Consider the following 26,941-nt stretch of genomic DNA (forward strand, 5'->3'; position numbering starts at 1 on the left):
ACTTTATTTCAGCTCTTCATAACCCATGTGTTGATTGATTTTTTTAAAACCTTTACTTTTGTTTAAAATAGCTGGAACCCTTCCAGTCCTCCAGCCTGTCTTTCCACTCCTACCTCCTTGGAAACCGGCGTTATGATTCAAGAATAGCTACACCTTTGATCCCTCTGTGGTTTCTCCCTCTGCAATCTTAATCCTTCACTTCTTTCCAGATGACTCCCTTGATTCTTCACCCTTACACAGGCTCCAGTATCCTATGTACCAACCATAATTGTTCAGCATGCCCAATAGGAATTGGCTGCTGGTAGTACTACTGTTCTTGGGCTATGACCAGTGTAAACACGGAGACAACAAAAAGCCTTTTCAAAACAGGTAGGCTGTGTCTACATTGGCATCCTTTTCTGGAAAAGGGATGCTAATGAGACACTTCGGAATTGCAAATCCGCGGGGGATTTAAATATCCCCCGCGGCATTTGCATTTACATGGCTGCCGCTTTTTTCCGGCTCGGGGTTTTTGCCGGAGAAAAGCGCCAGTGTAGACGTGATTTTCCGGAAAATAAGCCCTTTTCTGGAGGATCCCTTATTCCTATTTGAAAGTAGGACAATTGGAGCTGCTCTGCCCCGGGCTTCCCTGAGTCAGCCGCTGCTGAAATTGATTCCAGCGGCTGACTCGGGGAAGCCCGGGGCAGAGCAGCTGGGGTGCTGGGTTGGTACCGTAGCACCGCCCCTCGGCGCTGCGGGACCAACCCAGCAGCACACCGGCTGCTTTGCCCCAGACTTCCCCAAGTCAGCCGCTGGTCAGTTTCAGCAGCAGCTAACTTGGGGACGCCTGGGGCAAAGCAGCTGGGGTGCTGCTGGGTTGGTCCCGCAGCGCCACCCCCCCTCCCCATCCTCCTCACCCCACCCCAGACCCCTCATAGCCTCCCCTTCTGATAGTCCGGCATATCTGATAATCTGGCACCCCCTGGGTCCTAAAGGTGCCGTTTATCAGAAGTTTACTGTATTTGCAGGGCTGTAGTTACAAGCCAGAGTTTGGATTCAGTATGGTCAGAGGTGAAACTTAATGTGAATGACATCTGCATTGTCTTTTAAATATTGGTAAATAGGACCAACAGAAGCTATTATAGGCTCCTCTGTACACATTTTAAGCCACTGCAGGAATTAACGCTTTGGAATCAAATAGCAAACACCACAACAAAATTAAAAGAAAAACAATATTTAACCTATCTAAGGCAGTTTCCATATCTTTGACCATAAATGCCTAGGAGTGATCCAATTAGTATGGGAGTTGTCCCATTTCAACTTTCTTCCAGATTAAAGGGTTAGAGATGTTGTGAGATCTATTTGGCTGAACACACGCTAATGCTCTGTAATTACAAACCGCCAGAGTATTCTGCTCCTCCTTGAAGAAGGCTCCACTGGATTCTTGCAGAAACTCAAAAATGTCCTGTTTCCCTGCTTTATAGCTTCCCCTCTGAGAATCTTTTTGCCAGCTGCCAACCCATCTTTTGGAGCCTAGCAGAGCCAGTATTCAGTCAGTTAGATGAATTGCTGCTGACAAAAAGCAATCTCTCCCAACAGGTACTAAGCTTTGTGGTAGCATAGGCGGTAAAAGGTAATTCTATATTTTTTTAACCTGGTGTTTGATAGTTCCTGCCACAAAGAGAAACAGAATTATGTGTAGTAGTGTGACCAAATGCTGCTCTGACATAGTACAGAATTACCCTTGCTAGGCTGTATTAATAATAAATATGACAGGCATAGGAAGACTAGCTCTATGAATAAAGGTGAATTTTTAAAAACATTTTTGGGCATTCAAAAAATCTGCTAGGGTTAACTCTGTGAATCTCTGCTTGTACTAAATGCATTCAGTGTTGGTCACCCAATGCCATGATGTAACTGGAGGGAGTTCGGAGGAGAACAAAATGATTAAGCGGATGGAAGGTCTAATTACAAAGAAAGATTAAAAGAGAGAAATATGCACAGCATGTCTGAGTGACAGCTAAGGATGGTCACACATGATGATGATCCACAACTCTCTGAAGGGTTTTAATACCAATGGGAGAGAAAAATAACTCTAGAGTAGTCAAAGGAGGTTTAATAAGCTGTAATTTCATGTTATTAACAATATAAAAAAGTTGTAGTCTGAGATTCATCCTAACAATGAGATCTATTGTTTTCTTTATATGTAGCTCCTAGAGATGGACCAGAGAACCTCATTGTGCTAGGTGTTGTACAAACTGGGACAAAAAGATAGCTCCTGTTTTGCTTGGCACTTCTAAAACTAGATTGGACAAATTATCTGTAAAGCACAAAATGAAACAATCTTACATTGTTATTGGATAACTTAACTGGTCTTTGATTTTTGTGATTTACTGAATGAAAGGCCTACTCATCACTACCTCCTTTGTAGCCTCAACTTGAACATCCATTTAGAATTGTATCAGTAACTCTTTTATTTTGAACTCAGTTATTAATACTTGTAACTATTTTTTTTTAATTGTATTAGCCTTACCACTCGTCTGCCAAAACCTGGAGAAACTATCCATGGACATAAGTTTTTCATTGGTTTCGGGGGGAAAGGAGCCAATCAGTGCATCCAGGCTGCTCGACTTGGGGCCAAGACTTTGATGGTTTGTAAGGTAAGCAATGAACTGAAGCTCCTGAATAACAAGCAACCCAAATGATCACCTAAATTCCAGTGAAACTCTTATGTGGTTCATAGAAAAGTTAACTGTCTTTTTAATGCATCTCTTTTCCTCCTGGTTTTGACTAGAAAATGATTAACAAAGTGCTGCCATGGAAACAGTTTTTATAGTATTTACAAGACAGACAGAGCAAAGAGTTGGTTACTGGTCTGGTGCAAATTGTATGTAAAGAGAGACTACAAAGTATATTTTCACCTGGAGACTAGCGAGAACTTGAGATATTCAGAATTACACTGACTGAAAACTTGACCAGTTCCTCTTTTTACCTTGTCCTGTATTATAAGAACAAGGGGTCAGTTAATGATCTTTTTGGTTTTGCATTCACCTGCCATGATGTACTTCTATATATAATAACGTAGCCTGCAATTCACTGCCAAGTGCCATAAGTGTTCACAGATCAAATACTGATAGTCTACAATTTTGGAAGGGAAATTAAATCTCTTTCTTCATGGTTTAAGCCAAAAGTTATTAGGATAAGATCTTTCCAGGGAGAGGGGAAGCACAGATTATCCTACATGCGCCTACTGTGGAATATGGATGTTAAATTTCGATTAATTAGCTAATCAAGTCTCTGATGTTCATTGACTACTTGATTAGTCGATAAGAGGGGTGGGGCACTCGCTATCCCATCCCATGGCTCTTACTACATTTAAAAGGCAGAGGTGCAGAAGGGACCCCGGGGTGAGCAGGGACTCAAGCATTCCCTACTCGTGCTGGGTTCGACTGCTGCGCCCCTGCTGCTTGATGTTAATCGAAATCTAACATCCCTATTCCACAGGTTTCTCTTTTACATTTAAAAGGCAGAGGAACAGCAGTCGGGACTCTGCTCTCTCCCCTCCCCCCCCCCCCCCCCCCACCACACAGAGCAAGGGGGGGAAGCAACTAGTCAAGTAGTGACTCGACTACCTGATAAACCTAGGCTTACATACCTGATAAACTTAGTCGCTTACATACCTGTTGTGGAATTTCCTACATCTTCCTTAAAAGCAGGGGCTCTCAACCTTTCCAGACTATGATATCCTTTGCAGGAGTCTGATTTGTCTTGCATACTCTAAAGTTTGACCTCACCTAAAAGGTAATAACAAAAAAACCCTTAAAAAACAACAAATAGACTAGCAGCACCTTAAATACTAACAAAACATGTAGGGGGTATCATGAGCTTTTGTGGGCACAACGCACTTCTTCGGATGACTGAGTATTAGAAGTGACCCACTTCTAAAAAGTAATGGATTACAAAATTAGACATAAAAATACAAAGGTGTCACAGCCCACTGTTTTGAAAAATGGTTTCCTTTTTCATTTTACCATATAATTATAAATCATCTAGAATGTAAATATTATACTTACATTTCAGTGTGTAGTAGATAGAGCAGTATATACAAGTTATTGCCTGCATGACATTTAGTTTGTAGTAGGCCAGTCAATTAACTCACACAATTGCCTAAAAAATTGAGATTAAAAAAATTACATCTAATCACAGTTTTAATTGCATTGTTAAACAATAGAATACAATTTATTAAAATTTATATTTCAAAAATACTGATTTCAATTACAACACACAATGCAAAGTATATAGTGCTCACTTTATATATTTTATTACAAATATTTGCACTGTAAAAATGGTAAACAAAAGTGTGTTTTTAAAATTCACCTCCTAAATACTGTAGGGCAATTTCTTCTGTTAAAGTTTAATTAAAAACTATATTTGTGTTACAATTACTGCACTTTAAAACAAAACAATGCAAAATTTTAGACACCTACAAGTTAATTCAGTCCTACTTCTTGTCCAGCCAATCATGAAGGGAAATAAGTTGTTTACATTTACAGAAGTTATTGCTGCCCACTTCTTATTTCTAGTTTCACCTGAAAGTGAGAAGAAATGGGACTTTTGTGGCCAACATTGCAAGGTATTTGCGTGTCAGATAGTCTAACATTCATATCTGCCTTCATGCTTTTACCACAATTCCGGAGGACATTTCCATGCCGATGATGCTCATTAAAAAAAAAAGGTGTTAAATTTGTGACTGAACTACTTGTGGAAGAATTGTATTTCTCCAGCTCTGTTTTACTCACATTCTGCCATTTATTTCATTTTATAGTCTCAGCATATGTTAGTTTTAAGAACACTTTCACTGCAGATTTGACAAAACACAAAAGAATGTACCAATGTAACATCTCTAAAGATAGCTTTAGCATTCAACCTAAGGTTTTAAAAATCTGAAGTTCCTTCCAAAATTTGAGAGGGACAAAGTGTGGTTCATGCTTTCAGAAGTCTTAAAAGAACAACACTCTGATAGAAATTACAGAATGTGAAACCTCAAAAAAAGAAACTCAGTCTTCTGCAGGTGGCATTTGACTCAGATGATGAAAATGAATATGCATAGGTCTGCTCTGCTTTGAATTGTTATTGAGCAAAATATTTCATCAGCATGGATGTTTGTCTTCTGGAATGGTGGTTGAAGCATGAAGGGACATCTGGCATGTAAATATCTTGTGACACTGGTTACAACAGTGCCAAATGAATGCCTTTTCTTACTTTCATGTGGCATTGTAAACAACAAGCAGACAGCTTTATCTCCTGAAAATGTAAACAAATTTGTTTATATGAGTGATTGGCAGAACAAGAAATAGGACTGAGTGGACTTATGGGTGCTCAAATTTTATATTCTTTTATTTTTTAATGTGGTTTTGTGATAATTCTACATTTTTAAATTTAACTTTCACAATAAAGAGATTGCACTATAGTTCTTGTATTAGGAGAATTTAAAACATGTATTTTCTTTTACAATACACATATTTGTAATCAAAAACATAAAGTGAGTACTCTATGTTATGTATTACGTTTAATACAAAATATTTTAAATTCTATTTTTCTTAATCATTAATCATGATTAATGTTTTAATTGACAGCCCCTACTTTGTAGTGACTTTGTTAGTGCTTTTTATATAAGTAAAAATCTTAAATGAACTCAGCTCTATCATGGAATCTCTATGGATAGTAATTCCATGCTTGATTAATAAGAATATGGTAGTGGGGATATACTTCTGACCACCTGACCAAGATGGTGATAGAGGATGTGAACTGCTCCAGAAGATTAGAGAGGATATAAAACTAAAGAAAAAAATGTAGGGAGGCGTTCAACTATCTCCATATTGACTGGGTACATGTCACCTCAGGATGGAATACCAAGACAAAGTTTTTTGACACTTCTTGAAGCAGGCCTGGAACCCTCAAGGGGAGAGGCGGTTCTTGATTTAGTCCTAAGTTAAGCACAGAGTCTGGTGCAAGAGGTCAATATAGCTGAACCACCTGGTAAAACTTTAAAACCCCACAGTAGCCCAACTTGGTAGCATTTACTTTCAGAAAGGGGAACTACACAAAAATGAGGAAGTTAAACAGAAGTTAAAAGATACAGTGTCAAAAGTGAAATCCCTGTAAGCTGCATGGAAACTTTTTAAAGACACAGTTATAGTGGCTCAATGTAAATTTATCTTTCAAACTAAAAAATAGAGAGAGCGAAAAAAGTGCCACTGTGGCTAAACAACAAGTAAAAGACGTAGCGAGAGGCAAAAAGACATCCTTTAAAAAATGGAAGTTAAATCCTATTGTGAAAAATAAAAAAGATCATAAAATCCTGGCAAATGAAATGTAAAACTATAATTAGGAACACCATACAAAGAATTTGAAAAATAGCTAGTCAAAGATTCAAAAAATAACAGCATTTTTTTAAAGTACATCAGAAGCAGGAATCCTACTAAACAGCTAGCAGAACCACTGGACAATTTAGATGCTACTGGAGCACTCAAAAGACTATAAAACCATTGTGGAGAAACTAAATGAATTCTTTGCACTGGTCTTCACAGCTGAAGAGCTGAGGGAGATTCCTAAACCTGAGTCATTCTCTTTAGGTTAGAAATCTGAGGAACTGTCCCAGATTGAGTTGTCATTTAGAAGAGGTTTTAGAACAAATTGATAAATTAAATAGCAATCAGTCACCAGGACCATATGATACTCACACAAAAGTTCTGAAAGAACTCAAATGTAGAATTGAAGAACTACTAACTATGGTATGTAACCTATCATTTAAATCTTCTGTACCAAATGACAGGAGGGAGAGCCAAATTTTTCAAAAGACTCCAGAAGTGATCCCAGCAATTACTGGTCAGCCAGCCTAATTTCAATAGTGGGCAAACTGATTGAAACTATAGTAAAGAACAGAACTGTCAGACATCTGGATGAACATGATTTGCTGAGGAAGAATCAACATGGATTTTGTGATTGCATCACCAGGCAACTAGAATCCTTTGAAAGGATCAACAAGCATGCGGACAATGAGATCCAGTGAATATACAGTACTTAGATTTTCAGAAAGCCATTGACAAGGTCCCTCACCAGAGAGTCTTATGCAAAGTAAGCTGTCATGGAGTGGTAACTGATTAGAAGATAAGAAACAAAGAATAGAAATAAATGATCAGTTCTCAGAATGGATAGTGGTGTCTCCAGAGGTCTGTATTGAGATCAGTACTATTCAACATACTAATAAATGATCTAGAAAACCATGAGGTGGCAAAATTGACAGATAATACAAAACTATTCAAGATAGTCAAGTCCAAAGCAAACTGTGAGGTCCCTTTGTAACTCTTCAAACCGCTGGGTGACTGGGCAACAAATGACAGATGAAAATCAATGTTGATAAATGCAAAGTAAGGCATATTAGAAAACAATCCCAATATGCATATAAAATGATGGGGCCTAAATTAGCTATTACGAATCAAGAAAGAGATGTTGGAGTCATTGTGGAGAGTTTTCTGAAAACATCCACTCAATGTGCAGCAGCAGCCAAAAACAGGTAGCAGAATGTTGGGAATCATTAGAAAAGGGATAGATAAGAAGACAGGAAATATATTGCCTTTATATACATTGACGTTACACTGACATCTTGAATACTGCATGCTGATGTGGTTACCCCATCTCAAAAAGAGGTACAGGCAGTCCCCGACTTATGCGGATCCGACTTATGTCAGATCCACACTTACGAACTGGGCTTTTCTCGCCCCGGAGCTCGCGGGCGGCGGGACCGCCCAGAGCGCAGCGGTCCTGCCACCGCGTCCTCCAGGGCGAGAAAAGCTGCTCCGGGTCTCCCTGGTGTGCTGGGGGGGGACTCCCCAGCACAGCAGGGAGACCCGAGCAAAGCCGCACAGGCGGCGGGACCCCACTGCCCGTGCGGCTTTGCTCCTTTGCCCCGGACCTCTGTGCCTCCGTGGCTTTGCTCGGGTCTCCCTGGTCTGCTGGGGGAGAGGGGGCGCAGCTAGCGCGCCCCCCCCCCCAGCAGACCAGGCTTTTGTTGCGGGACGCCTGGGGTAGAGCAGCTGGGGTGCTGCCGGGTTGGTCCTGCGGGGATCTACCCGGCAGTGCCCCAGCTGTTCTGTCCCAGGAGTCCAGATTCAGCCGCTGTTGAAACTGATCAGCGGCTGATTCCAGGAAGCCGGGGGCAGAGCAACTCTGCCTAGGGCTTCTTGTAGTCAGCCACTGATCAGTTTCAGCAGCGGCTGAATCTGGAGCCAGTTCTGACTTACATACAAATTCAACTTAAGAACAAACCTATAGTCCCTATCTTGTACGTAAGCCGGGGACTGCCTGAACTGGAATTGGAAAAGGTACAGAAAAGGGCAACAAAACTGATTAGGAGTCTGGAATGACTTCCATATGAGGTGAGATTAAGGTGACTGGGACTGTCCAGGAAATGAGGAAACTAAGGGGCTATATGATAGAGGTCTGTCTATATGACTGGTGTGGAGAAAGTCATTAAGGAAATTTACTCCTTTCCATAATACAAAAACTAGGAGTCACCAAATGAAATTAATAGGCATCAGGCTTAAAAACAAACAAAAGGAAATATTTATTCACATAGCCAATCTGTGGAACTCTTTGCCAGAGGATGTTTAGAAGGCCCAGACTATAAGAAGGTTCATAAAAGAACTAGATAAATTCATGGAGGATAACCCCATCAATGGCTGTCAGGATGATTAGCTAAGTTCTCTCTGGGGGTATGTCTACACTACCCTCCTAGTTCGAACTAGGAGGGTAATGTATGCATACCGCACTTGCTAATGAAGCCCGGGATTTGAATTTCCCGGGCTTCATTAGCATAAGCGGGGAGCCGCCATTTTTAAATCCCCGCTGCTTCGAACCCCGTGTAGCGCGGCTACACGGGGCTCGAACTAGGTAGTTCGGACTAGGGTGAAACGAGGTGTACCGGTAGTTCGGAATAGGACCCTAGTCCGAACTACCTAGTTCGAGCCCCGTGTAGCCGCGCTACACGGGGTTCGAAGCAGCGGGGATTTAAAAATGGCGGCTCCCCGCTTATGCTAATGAAGCCCGGGAAATTCAAATCCCGGGCTTCATTAGCAAGTGCGGTATGCATACATTACCCCGCTAGTTCGAACTAGCGGGGTAGTGTAGACATACCCTGGGCTACATGACCACTCATCTGGCTATTAAACCCAGGGCTGTGGTGGGGAGAGGTGCTCCTACCCACTAGCCCCAACATAAACCTGCCTTATACTTGCTGCAGCCATGGAAGAGGCACCCCTCCCCCTAAGCCCCCGCATGGACATGCCTCAGATTTGCTGGGGCTAGTAGAGAGGTGCCCAGCCACACCCAGACCTGCTGCAGCTATGGCATGGTGCTTCTCCCCTGGCCCAGCCTCGCTGGAGCTGCTGTGGCAATGTAGAGGCACCTCTCACTGGGAATTGAGCTCCTGTGGTGAGAGTAGGTTGGGGGTAGTCCTCTCTCCCCTGGGAGCCTAACTACTGAACCCCAGCGCCCACACCACCAGCCAAAGCCCTAACTTCTCTTCAACTCAACTCTCTACTTCAACCCTGAGACCCCTCTGGTCCCGAGCCCCACCTCCACCACACATCATACATGCGGAGAATTAATTTTATGTGAACCAATATGAAGGGAACGTGTGATCTCCATATTGGTGCACATAACAAAGTTCATTTTGGTCATGGACGTAAAAACATTAGAGAGAACACTGATAGGCAAAGATAGTATCTCTAGTCTCTGTTTGCCAGCAGCTGGGAATGGGTGATTGGATGAGTTGTCATATAGCTTAGAGAGAACTTAGCTAATAATCATTCATTGTCTCCGAAGTGTTGGCATTGGCCACTGTCAGAAGACAGTGTGTTTGCATATCTTATCATGCATTTCCATCTCTGTCTCCGGCATTATGAAGAAAAGTGACAGTCATGAGTTATGAATATAATGGATCCACCTACAGAGCAGTATGGATGACATAAATGGTTATGGATTTTGTTTTCTATACTAAACACTGACCCTGACACAATCTGAATGAAATGTGGCATGTTGCTTTCTGTCTCTCTTGATCTGCATATCTTTTAGCAGTGGGTGCTGTTACGTTACATTATCATTTTTATGTACCACAGTAGCATCTATTGTGTGAGGCATCATAGAAGGAACTAACTGACAGTCACAGCCCAAAGATGAGACAGACAAAGGGGGAAGATTAATAATTATCTCAATTTTACTGATAGGGAACTGAGGAACAGGGAGATTAAGTGACTTGCCTAAGGTCACACAGAAGGACTGTGGCAGAACTTGAAAATGTAAGGTTTTTTGAGTTCCAGGCCAGCACCTTACCCTGAGCTCATCCTCTTTCTTTCTCTATTGGCCAGCACAAAAAATGTCTTAACATTCTAAATTAAAACTGTTCAGGTTGGGGGAGGAAAGAATGGGGGAGGACTGAATAAGGCTTGTCTGCTTCACTTTTATTCTGGGATGGTCCTAGCTGAGTCCTCTAATATTGGCATCATTGTTCTGCAGCTGATGAGTTAAATTCTTTTTGTGTATCCCAGTTGCATTTGATATTTTTCCTCAAAAAGAGGAAATACTGTGTTGCTATTTACAGTGTTTCCTTTTTATAGTTCCTACCAGTTTAAAGATACAGATTGGTTTGTGAGTCCAACTTAGAAAGAATACAGTGAGCCTGACCATTTCTTGGTTATAAAAGTGTTGCAGCATGTATAATTCAGCTCGGAGTATGTAATCACCTTTTAAACTCTGTTTTTCTCCACTTTACTACCTCTTTTATTTTTAGTACCAAAAAACTGGCCATGTTCCCTATGCAAGGAAAAGAGTAAACACTCTCCAGAAAAAGTCAATGACAGAATTTAGCATGCAGAACAGATGGAACAAAAGATGTGTCAGCAAAGATATTTTTCAGTACAATTAATTTGCAGGTACAGATTGAGTTTGACTCTGACTGCTAGAATTTCATCTGTGATGATGATCGTCAACTCTCCTGATGGCACGTGGAAAAATGCTGATAGCAAGCCAGGGAAAGCACATGTTGAAAAATTGTGAATAAGAATGAATGTGAATTACATCAAACATCACATAGCTACAAGCCTAGTAGAAAGGGATATACGTGTAGGGGTTCTGGAATAAAAAAACAATATTTTAGTACCTAGTATCTTCTGCAGTCTAAAGACCAAGAAATGTGTAGTTTTTTTGTTTATAAAATATTCCATTAAGTAGGATTTGAGCACACACAGAAAACATTTTAAAACATTACTTTTATTGACGATGTCAAATTAAATGTACTCCATCCTGAAATGATTTTGATGCCCCCATATTCATATCTTCTAAGGGCAGGACTTGAATGAACAGATGAGCCTTACACAATGCATGGAAGATGAACAGACTTGGATGCTGATGGTTTAGTGCCCTTCACCAAGAACATCTTCCTTTCAGCATTAAGATGTGCGAATCTAGGAGTTGTAAGCAAAAGTGCTCCACCTAATCTACATTTTTTGACAGTTGAGTAACAAGAAATAATAGATATCTAGGACCCAAACTTTCTAGGTTTTATGGATTGAAACTGGCAAATTGAAGGGCATACAAAGTCAGTCCAGCTTTTGGAGAACAGCTATGAAATGCCTCCATGATGAAGTGTGTGTGTAGCTATTGCCTTGTGCACTAGCTGAAGCTTCTATGAACCTTTATGGTTATCCCCATGTAAAGCATAGTGTAGTAATACAATTGTAAGTTCACAAACACATGGATAACTTTGATGAGGTTCTTGTCTGAGATGGCTGTAATCATCTAATCAAAAGTTGATGGAAGAGAATGCTGCAGACCAACTGACTGTGTCACTGACTATAACTGCATCACTCAGGGTTGTAGCTGGGTTGACTTAACTTTCTAGTGTTAAGTCTCTAAAACAGAGTTGAGCCCATGTGATCCACCCCTAAGGCAAACTGCGCCTCCTTGGGAGTCTGGCATATCGAAGGGATTCCTCTAAAGAATTGTTTAAAAGCTGGGACATAACACAGATACTATGTATACCTGACACCTCTTCCTAAGACCAAAGGAGTTAAAATGACTGGCTGAGGGCTACTGCCATCTGAGAATCGTGGGTGACAGTATTGTTTGTGGGAAATATAATCAAAGTATTTGGTGAAAAAAAAGACACGTGAATGCCCATCCTGGGAGGGGATGAACTTCAGAAGCCAAGGGTGGAGGTGTACTAGGAAGAGGTATTTGGGACTGCAATGACAGGAAGGGGGAGTCATATGGGGAAGGATAAGGGAGAGCAGTGTGTTTGGGGGCTCAGATGAGGTCCCAGTGTACCCAGACACCTTTGTACCTCAACAATCCTTCAGAGACTGAGAGATTCCAAGACCAGAAGGGAAGCATTGTAATCATATCACCTGACCTCTATATAACACAGGCCACAGAACTTCCCCAAAATCGTTTATAGACCATGTATTTCAGAAAAATGTCCTGTCTTGGTTTAATAACTGCCAGTGATGAGGAATCAACCAGTTAGCCAGCTTTTAATCCACTTAATGTCATCCACTTTAATTTTATCTATCTTGGTTTTTTTAATCAAAATGCCATGGGGTACCAGAAGTCTATTACCTACGTCCAATTGGCATCGGAAAAGGTTCAAAAAAGTGCAACAAAAATTATTAGGAGTTTGGAACAGGTCCCATATGAAGAGAGATTAAAAATACTTGGACTTTTCGGTTTAGAAAAGAGGAGACTAAGGGGGGATATGATAGAGGTCTATAAAATTATGACTGGGATAGAAAAAGTGAATATGGAAAAGTTATTTACTTATTCCCACAATAAAAGAACTAAGGGTCACCGTTAGGGGGTTGTCCCCTCTCCGGGGTTGATTCTCCCTTTGGGGTTGCCCCCCTTACCAGTTGTTACAACCCCTCCCCCCCCCCAGTTGCCTCAGTATTTGGTAGCCCTTGGTCAATCATTAGGTTGCCCACTGCGTCCAGGTGATCGCCAGGAGGGAAGGGGGACCTGGACCCTCCCTTTCCCCAGGTCCCAGCCCAGGACCCTAAGAGCGGGCGTAACTGATGCCCAGCTTGGCTGGGGGAGGGGCGCCACCGACCTTCAGGTCCTCCTTGACCCTGTCCTGGGCTGCTTCCTTCCCTCGGCTGTCCTCTGTCCTGGCTGCTCTGCTCCGCTCCGCTCACTTCTCTGGTCGCCTGGTATCTCTCCAGCCTCGGCGTCTGGAAGGGGAGGTCCTGTGGCTTCTCTGTCGCCTGGTCCAGGTGGGTCCGCCTCGTGGATCCCTGCCGCCCACCCAACTCCTGCCCTCCCTCTCTCTTGAGGGCGGGCGTCCTCCCTTTTAAAGCCAGCGCCTTCTTCCCAGGACACTGGCGCATGCGCTTCTCGGCCCCCGTCCCCTGGCGCTTTGGCCAGGGGAATCCCTGGCCTTGCATGCTGCGGGGTGTGGGGCTTAACCCTTCAGCCCCGGCCGCCCCGCCACAGTCACCTTATGAAATTAATAGGCAGCAGGTTTAAAACAAACAAAAGTTAGTTTTTCTTCAGTCAGCACACAGTCAACCTGTGGAACTCCTTGCCAGAGGATGTGATGAAGGCTAAAACTTTATAACTGGGTTCAAAAAAGAGCTAGATAAATTCATAGAGGTTAGGCCCATCAATGGCTATTAGCCAGGATGGGTAGGAATGGTGTCCCTGGCCTCTGTCAGGAAACGGATGACAGGAGCGGTATCACGTGATGATTACCTGTTGTGATCCCTCCCTCTGGGGCAGTGGTCTCCAACCTTTTTAAGCACAAGATCACTTTTTGAATTTAAGTGTAATCCAAGATCTATCTCAAACCCAAATACTCTTGCCCTGCCTCCTTTGTGCTCCTCTGAGGCCCTGCCCCTGCTCACTCCATCCTCCCTCACTCTGCTGTCCTCCCTCCCTTTCACCAGGCTACGGCAGAGGGTTGGGGTGCAGGCTCTGGTCTTGGATTAAGGGACTTGGAGTGTGAGAAGTTCTCTGAGCTGAGCTTGGGGCAGGCAGTTGGGGTTTCAGAGGGGGTTCTAGGTGCAGGCTTTGGGAGAGCATTTGGATACAGAGGTGTTCAGGGCTAGGGCAGGAGCTAGAGGTGAGGGGGTGAGGTTCATGACTGGGGTAGAGTTTCAGGAAGTGGGCTCCAGCTGGGCCCTCCTTACCTCAGGTGGCTCCTGGGTGGTGGTGCAGTGGGGCTAAGTCAGGCTCACCCCTGCATTGGCCCTGCACCACTCCCAAAAGCAGCCAGCAAACTCCATCCCGAGTCTTGTTGTGCCCTTTCTCAGCTCTGTGGAGATAGGATACAGCGTGGGAGAGGGGGCATCTTGACATCAGCCCCCCTCCTCTGCTCTGCACAGAAAGCAGGAGGCTCCTGAGGGGACAGCTCCAAGGCAAAGGGCAGGAGGTGCACATCTGTGGGAGGAGGTTCAGCTGAAGTGCCAGCCCTTGATAGCCTCTTGGCCAAACCAGTCAGAATCCCTTGTCAGAGACTCCAAGATCTACCGGTAGATCCCAATCTACTCGTTGGTGACCACAGCTCTGGGGCATCTGGTAGTGGTTACTGTTGGCGAATAGGATATTGGGCTAGATGGACCTTTGGTCTGACCTAATATGGCCATTCTTATGTTCTGATGTACCGCAGCAGTGCTGCCTTTCTCAGTCCATTTTGCAATCTTATTTAAAAAAAGAGATATCAAATTACTTTGACAGTGCAGTGGAACAGGGCACTAACATTGGTTCCCTTCTCACTGAGGGTACGTCTAAACTACATGGCTCCATCGACAGAGCCATGTAGATTTGTTGTTTTGGCAAAGGTAAATGAAGCCGCAATTTAAATGATCGCGGCTTCATTTACGTTTACATGGCTGCCGCGCTGAGCCGACAAACAGCTGATCAGTTGTTTGTCCGCTCGGCGCGCTAGTCTGGACACTCCCCTGCCGACATCAAAGCCCTTTGTCGGCAGCCCAGGTAAACCTCATCCCACGAGGAATAACGGGGCTGCCGACAAAGGGCTTTGATGTCGGCGGGGGAGCATCCAGACTAGCGCGCTGAGTGGACAAACAGCTGATCAGCTGTTTGCTGGCTCAGCGCGGCAGCCATGTAAATGTAAATGAAGCCGCGATCATTTAAATCGCGGCTTCATTTGCCATTGCCTATGTGTCTAATCTACATGCCTCTGAGGCATGTAGTCTAGACACAGCCTGAGAGTGCTGCTAGGGAGCGTGAGCTTGGGAAAAATTACAGGTTTAATTGAAGTCAACTAATTAGTCTCTTCTCAGGAATACTGATGCTTGGGCTAATGAGGAAATTGGTTAAGTTACTAGGTGGATATATTTAAAAGAAACAGGAAGTATGGGGAATGCAGTAGGTATACCTTGGAGAAAAAAGAAAGCTTTGCATAAAATTCCTCCTGCCATAAACTTGTGGTATATTTTGTTGTGCTTTGAACTGAAGATTTAATGCAGACATGGTGAAGGAGAATCAGTCTGCATGTGTTTGTGGCTTGGATACCAGAGGAACAGTCTTGGCTACAGTATTCACCAGCTGAGTGAAGGGATATTCTGTTACAAACGGGGTCTATTTTCCATAAACCCATGTTGATTGGCATTAATTATATTACTATTTATATCTAGGAATGGATTGATGCTATTGTTATGATTTCTTTTGTTCTTAATGTACTTAAAAGACTCCTTATTGTTGTCCTTAACACTGCTGACCATACATTTCTTCTTTTATCTCTTTGCTCGCCTTACCAGTTTTCTACAGTTCCTTTTGCTTTAAAGCTTCTGATTTATATTCATTATTATCAACTTCCCCCTTTTCCCATTTGTTACATATTATTTTTATAGCTACCTTCCTACACTCCATTGGTCTACCAGTACGCTCCAAACCCTTTGTACCCCAAACAGTGTCAGTGCACCTTATGCCCCTATGTCTGCTAGGGTTCCCTATTCACCCTGCAACTCCGTCTCTGTCAGTGGACCCCAATCTTCTTGCACCCCAAAGCTGTGCCAGTGCACTTCAGTCCTCTCTACACAACAATTCTGTCAGTGCATCCCAACACATACGTATGCCCTGCTGCACACATCCATGAATTAATTTACACTGCAAGTTCTTTGGGGGTAAGGACTGTCTTTGTTATTAGATGTTAGATGGAATAATGTGAGTGAGAGTGAATGGGTTATAAACTGGGGTGAAGTGTTTATATATTTCAGTAAGGATAGGCATAGCAGAGTAAATGCGTGTTAATCGAGCATAATGGGGCACTGCTGAAAGTGGGTAGAGTTAAGGTTTCATGGGCAACCTTAACTGTGGATTTCCTGGTTTTCAGAAGTATGTGTTTTGCTCACTCAGTGTTCTGCAAGGGTATGATGTGCCACCAAACATCCTTAACTCTGTCTTAGTGTAAGTTTTTGCCACAAAGTATTCAAGTTAGGTTAGAAAGATGAGTGAGTTATGACAGTGATTCTAGGCGTGTGTGGCTACATCTAGACTGCAGGCTTCTTTTGGAAGAAACTTTTCCAAAGAGATCTTCCAAAAAAACTTCTTCAGAAAGAGAGTGTCCACACTGCCAAACCACATCGAAAAAGTGATCTGCTTTTTCGAAAGATAGCGTCCAGGCTGAATGGACACTATCTCGCATGTAAGCTGTGATTACTATGGATGGAGTGGCCACCAGGGCACCTGTGCTTTTTCCTCTTTCCTCTTCTTCCAAAAGAACTCCCTCTTCCCCATCTGCACATGCCTTTTTCTGAAAGAGCTCTTTCAGAAAAAGGTTTCTTCCTCGTAGAAAGAGGTTTACCAATGTCAAAAAAAAAAAAAACCCTCTATTCTTTCAATTTTTTCCCGAAAAAATGCGATTGCAATGTGGACATAAGTGAAGTTTTTTTCGGAAAACCGTCTGTTTTTCAGACATAACTCTGTAGTGTAGATATAGCCTGTGAATGGTGCATCATTTTGTTTGTGGATTTCTTATTTTAGAGCTGCAAAATGCTATTTCATCAAGTAACTGAGATAAAAGAGCTGTAAAATAAAGACTAGTGGCTGATGGCTGTATTGCATCAGTTTGTGAACCATAAAAGATATAATATTCATAACTTCCTTCTTTTTAGGTTGGGAAGGACTCATTTGGCAATGATTACATTGAAAATTTCAAGAGAAATGGGATTTCTACAGGTAAAATTTCAGTTTTTAAAAACATGTCAGTTAATCTGTTAGATAAAATTTGAAACTAGTAATGGAGGAGGGAGAAGGGTACATTGATAGATTAATTCACACCCCCATGCTGATGCAGAATGGTACTTTGCAGTATATTTTTCATTACATGGTTCAAATGTTAAATCTTTAGGCCAGCATTTTCAAAGGTGGTCACTAACTTTGGATCAAATTTGAGGCATCTAGAGACTTATATTCAGGAGCACTGGGAACCAACAACTCATTTGAAATTTATAGGAGTTACACATGCTTTGCATAACTGAAAAATGAGGTTCTGGTTAAGCACCCAAGTATTGAAGCTTCCAAAATTAGTGTCCTAAATGTTCAATGTTGATTTATACCAATAAATAGTGGAACCTAAATCATCAGAGGATGGATTGACTTCAAAGACAGAAAAAGTGCTACTTTTATATAAGTCACTACAAAGACACTTTGTCCCTCCTTAAAGCGTGGCTTGGTTAGTTCTTTTCTGTAATGTGAATTTATATAAATGGCACTTTCAATGTGTGTGTGTGTGTCCTGAATATCTCATCTGTTCTCTTCAGTGATGAAAACAAAGTTTTGTTGCATTTTACTCTTGTTAGCCATGCAAAGTCAGCCTAGGTAGAGAGTGAGAGACTTGAACTGCTCTTCTGCTTTCTTCTTCTGCATCACCAATGGCCTGGTGCAAAACATCTTACAGTCGATGAGAGTCTTTCCCATGTTGGATGTTGGGGTCAGGCCCCAACAGAACTATTGAATAAGTCCCAATTGAAATCAGTAGAAGTGCACAAGTGTCTCTAATGGCACAGTTGAACAGAGAGGGAGGTTGCACAATTGTCTATACCAGCCTTTAGTATGTCAGTTACTGATGGTGAGATGTGAGGTGAGCAGTCCAGTTTGACACTTATATCCCAAGCTAACTTTGCAAGGCTGGTAATTAAAGAAAATATCTTTTTGCTTGTAAACTGAGTATATTTGATCCATATATTACAATGGGGTATTAACTGTCCCACCCTGTAGTGTTATTGTTACATATCTCAGAAGGCAGCCACATTTTTATATCCACTTTTTTTCGGGAAGTCTGCATCTAAATCTTAGTTTCTCTATCTCAGTGTCACGGGGCTCTTGCACGGACCTCCCTGGTCATGTTCCCCAGCCCCTTTCTCTGCTCTAGCTTTCCTCCCGTCCCACTGGATCGAGAGGTTCCGTTGCTCTCTCTGGTCATCCTGACAATCCCCCAAACGGGGAGGTGAGGGGGATCCGGGCCCTCCCTCTCACTAGACCCCAGACCAGGGCCCTAAGGCACGGGAGAATATCCTCTTTCCCCTCACCTCGCTGATGGGGCTACGTGCCACAACTCATCAGCTTGCAGGACACAGTCTGCACCCACCCTGGGCTGCTTCCTCACCCCCACTCACCAGGGTGCTTTTCCTGCTGCTTCCTCGAGGCCCTGAGCCCCTTCATCCGGCGCTCTCCTTGGCCTCCCCGGTCCCAATGTCTTTGTTGGCTTTATCCTGTGGAGGGTGCTGCCCTTCCTCTCCAGGACGCCTGTGCCGGCGTCCCCCGGGCGGCTCCTCCCCCTTTCCTGCTGCCCCTCCCCCCAGCATCCTCCCCCGTGCTGACATCAGCGGGCGTCAGGGTTTCCCCTGGGGCGCCATCGGGGGCACTGGCTCTGATGCTGCCTGTGCAGCACGCATCCGCTGCTGCAGCCGTCTCTCCCGGAGTGGGGAAATCCGCCCCGATGCGTCCAGGGGACTGCCGGCCAAGCCGCTAGTCGGGCGGCGCGTCCCTTCCGCCTCCGCAGCCGCTTTCCTCGTGGTGGAGAAAGCCGCTCCGCATCTCCCTGACCCCCTGGGGGGGGCGCGGTTAGTGCTGGGTTGCGCCACCACGTCACACACCTCCCCCTTTAAGTCGAGTTCTGGGGATTCCCCCACCCCACCTGTTCTTTCCGCACTTCACGAAAGGATATCTGTGTTCTGGTGCGCTGCCCCTGGGTAGTGTATCACCTGGAAACAGTACGGCTGGAGAGCCAAGTACCACCGCATTATTCGCGCATTCGTCTCTTTCATCAATTGGATCCATTTTAATGGAGCATGGTCCGTGATCAGCAGGAACCGATCCCCTAAAAGATAATAATGTAAAGCCTCAATGGCCCACTTGACCGCCAGGGCCTCCTTTTCAATAGTCGCATAGTTTCTTTCCCAGGAGAACAACTTGCGACTCACATATAACACTGGATGTTCCTGCCCTCCCACTTTCTGCGCCAATACTGCCCCTAATCCTACCTTGGAAGCATCTGTTTGCAAGATGAACCGTTTTGAGAAATCTGGTTGCCGTAGTACTGGGGCAGATACTAGGCACCGTTTGATGGCGTCTAACGCCTGCCTACCCCTTTCTGTCCACTGCACTTTTTGGGGGTGATTATTTTGTGTCATGTCCGTTAAAGGAGCTGCTAGGGTTGCAAAATCGGCTATGAACCGTCTATAGTACCCTACTAACCCCAGGAACTGCCGTATTTGTCTTTTGGTTACTGGTAGAGGGTAATCCCGTACCGCACTCACTTTGTCCACTAAGGGTTACAGTCGCCCTCCTCCCACAGAATATCCTAAGTACGATACTTCCCGGCACCCAAACCTACATTTCTTCAGGTTCGCTGTCAAGCCGGCTTCTGCCAGTGTCTCGAGTATAATGCATACATGCTGCAGATGCTGGATACAGGTTGTGCTGAAGATGATGATGTCATCAATATGCACAACGGCGTACGGCTGATGTTTACGCAATACGTGGTCCATGAGTCACTGGAATGTTGCAGCTGCGCCATAGAGCCCGAATGGCATAGTTATAAACTGATACCATCCAAATGGGGTCACGAAGGCCGTCTTTTCTCTTGCACCGGGGGCTAATGAGATTTGCCAATACCCCTTCGTGAGATCGATTGTGCAGAGGTACTGAGCTTCCCCAATTCATTCTAGGAGCTCATCTACCCGAGGCACGGGGTAGGCATCAAATCGGAAGATGGCATTCACCCTGCGGAAATCTATACAAAACCACAGTGTTTTATCCGCCTATGGGACTAACACTATTGGGCTCCGCCTCCTCTACCACCCCCCACTGTAACATCATCTGTAGTTCCTGTCTCACAGGTTCCCACAATTTCCAGGGTAAGGGCCTGAGAGCGTTACGAACCTTTCTCCCTGGTTCTGTGTATATCTCATGGCTCGCGATGGTGGTCATACCCGGCCAGCTGGTCAATACGTGGGAAACGCCTGCAGCAACTGCTCTACCTCCTTCCTTTGCACGGGTGTCAGCTCCCCCTCTATTCACGGCTCCTCCTCTGGTTCACACCACAGGCCCAAGTCCAACTCGGGGGGCTGAGGGTCAATGAAGAGCGCTTTTCAAGGTTTCCACCTCTTTAACAGGTTTATATGATATATCTGGGTGTTCTTCCTCTTTCCATACAGTCTTATCTCATAATCCACCTTCCCGACCCTCCTCAGGACTTCAAACGGGCCTTGCCATTTCGCCAGCAGCTTAGAGTCCCGAACAGGTAGCAACAATAAGACAGACAGTCTCCCAGTGCAAACTTTCTCAAGTGGGCCCCCTGATTATATCGTGCTTCCTGTTGTCCCTGGGCCTTTTCTAAATTGCCCTTCGTTAATTCTCCGAGGGATTGCAACTTTTCCCTGAGGTGCAGCACCTATTGAACCGTTCTCTGGGCCCTTGACTCTTGGTCCTCCCAGTATTCTTTTACTAGATCCAATATCCCTCGCGGTTGCTGTTGTCACCGCTTCCACTAGGGTCGAGGGGTGGTGACATCGGACCCACCTCTGTCCTTCCGCAGGTAATATCTGCACAAATTGCTCCAAAATGATGGTTTCGGCTACCTGCACCCCGGTCTTAGACTTGGGCTCCAGCCACCTCGTCCCTGATTCTTTCAGGCGCTCTGCAACTGCCCTGGGTCTCTCTCCCTACCGATAGCGCTCTTGTCGGAACCACTGGTGGTACGTTTTCGGGGTTATCCCTACCTGATCTAAGATTGCTTCTTTCACTTTATAATAATGTAGAGCATCTTTTGCGGACAGCCCCCGGTACGCCAGCTGGGCCGGCCCTGACAAGTGGCAGGCCACTATGGTCACCCAATGTTCCTCCGGCCACCTCGCCGCTGTGGCCACCCTCTCGAACGTCACTAGGAATGCTTCTACGTCATCCTCTGGGCCCAACTTCGCCAGCCGGATGGGCAGCTGTGCCCTGCTAGCTCCACCTTCCTCACCTGGCAGAGGGGCTTCCCCTCTTACCCGCCTGCCCTCCGTGGCCTGCTGATGCTCCGTGAGCTCTCGGATCAGCTGCCACTGTTCTTCTTGAAACTGTGACACCAGCTGCTGCACGATCTGGGTCTGCTGGTGCTGCTGCTTCTCCATCACCCATTCCAATACCTTTGCCACCTCCATTTGATGATCTCCTTAAAGACACAAACTTACCCCTTATCCTTAACCCAGAGCCTCCCTGGCTCTCTCTAGCACCCCCCTACACTCGGGGCCTCCTGTCTACCCACATTCTCCACCACGCGTCATGGGGCTCTTGCACGGACATCCCTGGTCATGTTCCCCAGCCCCTTTCTCTGCTCCGGCTTTCCTCCCATCCCGCCGAATCGAGAGGTTCCGTCGCTCTCTCTGGTCGTCCCGACAGTCCCCCGAGCGGGGAAGTGAGGGGGGTCCAGGCCCTCCCTCTCTCCAGACCCCAGCCCAGGGCCCTAAGGCAGGGGAGAATATCCTCTTTCCCCTCACCTCACTGATGGGGCTACATGCCGCAACTCATCAGCCCGCGGGCCACTGTCTGCACCCGCCCTGGGCTGCTTCCTAACCCCCTCTCACCAGGGTGCTTCTCCTGCTGCTTCCTCGAGGCCCTGAGCCCCTTCATCCGGTGCTTTCTCTGGCCTCCCCGGTCCCAATGTCTTTGTCAGCTTTATCCTGTGGAGGGTGCTGCCCTTCCTCTCCAGGATGCCTGCGCCGGCGTCCCCCAGGTGGCTCCTCCCCCTTTCCTGCTGCCCCCACCCCCAGCGTCCTCCCCCGTGCTGACATCAACGGGCATCGGGATTTCCCCTGGGGCGTCAGCGGGGGCACCGGCTCTGATGCTGCCTGTGCAGCATGCATCCGCTGCTACAGCCATCTCTCCCGGAGCGGGGAAAGCCTCCCCTGATGCATCCGGGGGAGTGCCAGCCGAGCTGCCAGTCAGGAGGCATGTCCCTTCCGCCTCCGCCACCGCTTCTCTTACGGTGAGAAAGCCGCTCCGCATCTCCCTGGCCCCTTGGAGGGGGCCGTGGTTAGTGCAGCGTTGCAACATCCCGTTACACTCAGTTATAGACAGGACTCCTAGTACAGATTTTGGTGAAGATTGTTTGATTCTTCTCATTATAAGACCCAATTTTCAGTTACTCATAACTTTGTCATACTTGAACTGTTCAAGTTGAAATTTCCATGCCAGGTGTCAACCTCAGGTTAAACTTTTTGTGGGAAATTTCAGCCCAGAATAGTCCATTTGTTTCTGAGAATGGAGTTAGGGAAAATAAATTGCTTTGCCTATGTTAAAATATTGTGGTGGTTTCATTTGATTTGGCCAAGGAATAAGCCGTTGAAAAATTGCAGCCACATATAGGATATGTCTATACTAGCCCCCTAGATCGAACTAGGGAGGCGAATGAGGGCGACCGAAATTGCAAATGAAGCGCGGGTTTCCTCATTCCAGGAGGAATATCAGCTAATTCGATTTAGGGCTTTATTTCGGAATTCCATTTCGCTGCCGCGTGTAGACACGGGCAGTTACTTCGGGCTAGTCAATTTCTAAAATGGCGACCGGCTGGGAACATGTAAATCAAGCGCAGGATATTTAAATCCCGTGCTTCATTTGCAACTTTAGTCACCCTCATTACCCTCCCTAGATCGATCTAGGGGGCTAGTGTAGACATACCCATACTCAGTAGAAATTAGCTGAAGCATTGCCCCAAAGTTCCATCTGTATTGAGCCCACAGGCTAGAAGGATCTAAGCAAGACTGTCCCTCAAATGTAGCTCTGCATTGCTAAAACCCATCATTTTGACTGAAATTTTCCAGAAACTTTAATAATCAGATAGAGGCAATCACCTGGCCTGGAAAGTGTCAGCTCAAAAGGTTAATATCTGGCAAAGTTCTATGTAACTGAAAACTGGGTTTTATAACAGAAAGTATTGGGCAACCATAGTAACAGGCTTAGCCTATAATAATTTAACTGAATGGATTAATATAAAGAAGAAATGTACAGCCTTGCCATAATCTCCATCTTCATTAATGTAGGCTGCCTTTCCTTCTGAAATAGAACTCAACAGAAAATTAAGAGGGGGAAATACGCTGTTTTATTCCAGTGCTTTAATTTTCTCCAGCCTAGAATCTGTTGTTTCTCTGGATAAAAGTGTCTCATCACTGTAGCAGAGACATAGCTACACTGGGCCCAGAGTTGCTTTTTTGTGGCTGTAACCTAACTTTTATTGTTGTTAAGTTTCTCTGGCATAACATGAAATAGTTATTAGCATTTTTAAATATTGGAGGAGGTTATGGGTTTATTTCAGATTTGTTGCAATTAAACCGCATCACTTGCTGTTGTTGAAATAATACAGTAACTTTTCCTTTTCTCAGAATTTGTAGGTCAGTCTGAGACTGCTGCTACTGGAGCTGCTTCAATCATTGTTAACAGTGAAGGTACATATTTCACATTCTGAGTGATCCCTAGTAAGCAAAGGTTTTGCTTTTGTAAGCCATGAAAGAAACTTTTCTCTGATCCTTGTTATGTGGGTTTTCCCCTCATTCACTGCCAAATTCTGACATCCTAACATTTCACACTAACTCATCTTATGGAGTACTCATGGAGTAGAGAGCCACTCAGTCTGAGTAAGGGTGAGAGAATCTAACTCTTATCTTATCTACATACAAATAGCCATAAATAGACTACCCAGTGATTCATCTAATCTAACATTGGCCAGTACATGGTGCATCAAAGGAAGGATTTGGTTATTTTTAATATAAAAAAATTGTCCCCAGACCAAGCAGATTTTATAATGGGAAAATAGGATTCCTTCCTGACCCCAGGACATGATCAATTTATGCCATGAATTATGAAATGATTGTCCTTAGTATCTTAGTCTGCGTAGCTACAAACATTTTGGTTCTCAGGTTATCCAGTTGTCTTTAAAATCTTGCCATAATATTTAACTTAGAGTTCTTTGATAGTGAATAGACTCCAAAAGTAGCAATTGATCTATATAATAATTGTTATTTAATTTAGCATATACCTTTGTCTTCATATTTTAGGACAGGGTAAAAAAAGGGAGTTAACCATTTTTTATATTGTCTTTCATAGTGACTAATTTAACCTCAGCTGAATTTTTTTCTTTTCCAACAATTTCCATCTTTTATACTCGCTAAACTGGGAATTCTTTGGGGAAAAAATTATTAATGTCTAGAGTAGACTGAACCTTGACTCAGCCCTAAATAAGAGTCAGCATAAGACACCTCCATCCTGGGAACAGGCCTGGAGAGGGATGCGGCGCTTTGGAAGATTGAGCCCCGCCCCCACCACAGCAGGTAGCCCGCGCAGGCGCAACAGCGGCCGGAGCAAACCCGGAGTTGGTCGGGTCCGGCCGCGAGGAAGCAACAGCCCCACCCCCACGCAGAACAGTGCGGTGGGGCCCGTTGTGGTGCAGGAGCTGTGAGCCAGCAGGGGAGGGTCCCTTGGGGCTGCTCCCGCCCCCCCCCCCACAAGCCCATTGGCCGGACCTGGACAATGGCAGCTGTGGGAACCCACCAATCACCGCTCCCCTCAGGCTTTTAATCCCCCAGCACATGGCCAGGCAGGGCTTGTGGGAGAAACGGGCGAGCAGCGCTTCTAGGTAAGTGGCCCCCCAGCCACTCCCACTCCGATATCTGCACCCACATAGCCCTCCTCCCAGACCCTGCACCCCAGTCCACTGCCCTGGGGCACAGTCCAAACCCCTGGCCAGACCCGCTCCAGGCCTGCTGGTCCCCAGCCCGTTTGTGTGGCCCCCAGCTGATTTTTCTGTGGGGTCAGTGGCCCCTAACCCAAGAGAGGTTTCCCACCCCTGCCACAAATACCGGAGGCCCCTGTTTTATAACAGCCCATTTTACAACCCTCCCCCCCCCCCTTTTTCCGAAGTGGGGAAGGGGCCAAAATCCCCCAATTTACGTCCTTGGCCTATTGTAAATGCAGGCTCGGGTTAGGACTAGGGTTGCCAGGTGTCTGGTATTGGCCCTGACAGTCCAGTATTTGTGGCTTCTGTCAGGTAAAAAACCCCCAGAAAATACCGGACCAGTAAAATGTCTGGTATTTTCAGTTTTTCTCAGCTGGAAAGCCACTTGGGATGTTCTTGACCTGCCATGTCTGATGGGGATGGAGAGTGTGAGATTTAAAGGTGCTATGATTATTTTTGGGGGGGGCACTTTTTTTGCTCAACATTTGGACATCACTCCCCTTTTTATTAATGCAGAATTTTGTTTAAAAATTAATTACAATATAATTAGAATAAAAATTATCCAACGAAATTAAGTTTCTATCAAATTTACCCAATTCACATTTAATATGAAAATAGCCTTCAATTTGTGCATTTGATGCCTTTTTTCTATTTTTTTCTCCAAAGGGGGGCCCGGAGAAATTGTGCTGCCCTGAGCCCTGCAAAGCTCTCATTCGCCCCTGCAGATGCATTTAAGGAAGTGGGTTCCAGGACACAAAACCTTATGCCCAAATAAATGTGTTTAGTCCTTAAGGTGACGTAGGACACCTCATTGTTTTGTCTGACGAGTTATGCTAGCAGGACTATAAGAAGAGGGGCAACCTAGGCTAGTGAGTGGGCCGCATAAGTGGCCCTCCATCATCTCAGTGGGCCGCAAGATTGTTGTGACCAACACAATCTCCCAGAATAGGGTAGTTCTGCTAACTATATTTGTGTACCTTGAATTTCTGGCGTGAACCATAGCAGTGCTTCACTTGGATTCAGAGGGAGTACATGACTCTTGCAGGTATTGTCTGCAAACAGCTCTCACCTCACTCCATGTACCCTTGCTTTAAGCCTGTGTCACTTTTGTAATACCTCTAGGAAAGAAGACAATGTGGACCAAAACCAGCAGAATCAGGCAATCTTGTCTGTGGACAATAGTAAATATAATGTCTTGTGGGTCATACGCAGAACCCCAATGGGCCACTTGGTATAAATTTGAAGTAACTTAATTTTCTTCCATGGTGTTAATCCAGTTAAAATCAGTAAAGGTAAGAATAGAATATTCTATTCTAGTGTAATGAAGTGATTTTGACCCACAAAAGCTTATGCCCAAATTAAATTAATCTGTTAGTCTTTAAGGTGTCATAGGACTCTTTGTTTTTAAGAGTAGAATGTGTTCATTATATCTCTAAAAGTTGGACTGAGCAATGTAGTAATATTACCTTTCTCTAGGAGGACTATTGGTCTAAAGCAAAATGTAAGTCACTAGCCCTTTACAGTTGCCAAAAAACCTCTTTTATCTGTGACTCAGTGCAGCACTGTCTTCCTTAAATCTGCAAAAACAAGTTGAAAGAAATAGCTACAATTATTTTAATATTGCCATTAACTGTAAAGGTAACTATTTTGCTCATAAGTGCTGACTCCATAGGT

The 26,941-nt window shown here is 44.8% G+C and overlaps 1 protein-coding gene across 4 annotated transcripts in view; it reads left to right on the forward strand.

Moving 5' to 3' along the window:
- Positions 1–26,941, forward strand: part of RBKS (ribokinase) — a 129,439-nt gene that overhangs the window by 45,823 nt on the left and 56,675 nt on the right. For all 4 annotated transcript variants that reach the window (XM_075925378.1, XM_075925376.1, XM_075925375.1 and 1 more), the window contains exons 2-4: positions 2,507–2,639; positions 17,169–17,232; positions 23,919–23,981. In XM_075925378.1, coding sequence (XP_075781493.1) covers positions 2,628–2,639; positions 17,169–17,232; positions 23,919–23,981 — 139 coding nt within the window. In that variant the 5' untranslated portion in view covers positions 2,507–2,627. The remainder of the gene's footprint in view (positions 1–2,506; positions 2,640–17,168; positions 17,233–23,918; positions 23,982–26,941) is intronic.

The sequence above is a fragment of the Pelodiscus sinensis genome, chromosome 3 (genome assembly GCF_049634645.1).
Source record: "Pelodiscus sinensis isolate JC-2024 chromosome 3, ASM4963464v1, whole genome shotgun sequence".
Lineage (NCBI taxonomy): Eukaryota > Metazoa > Chordata > Testudines > Trionychidae > Pelodiscus > Pelodiscus sinensis.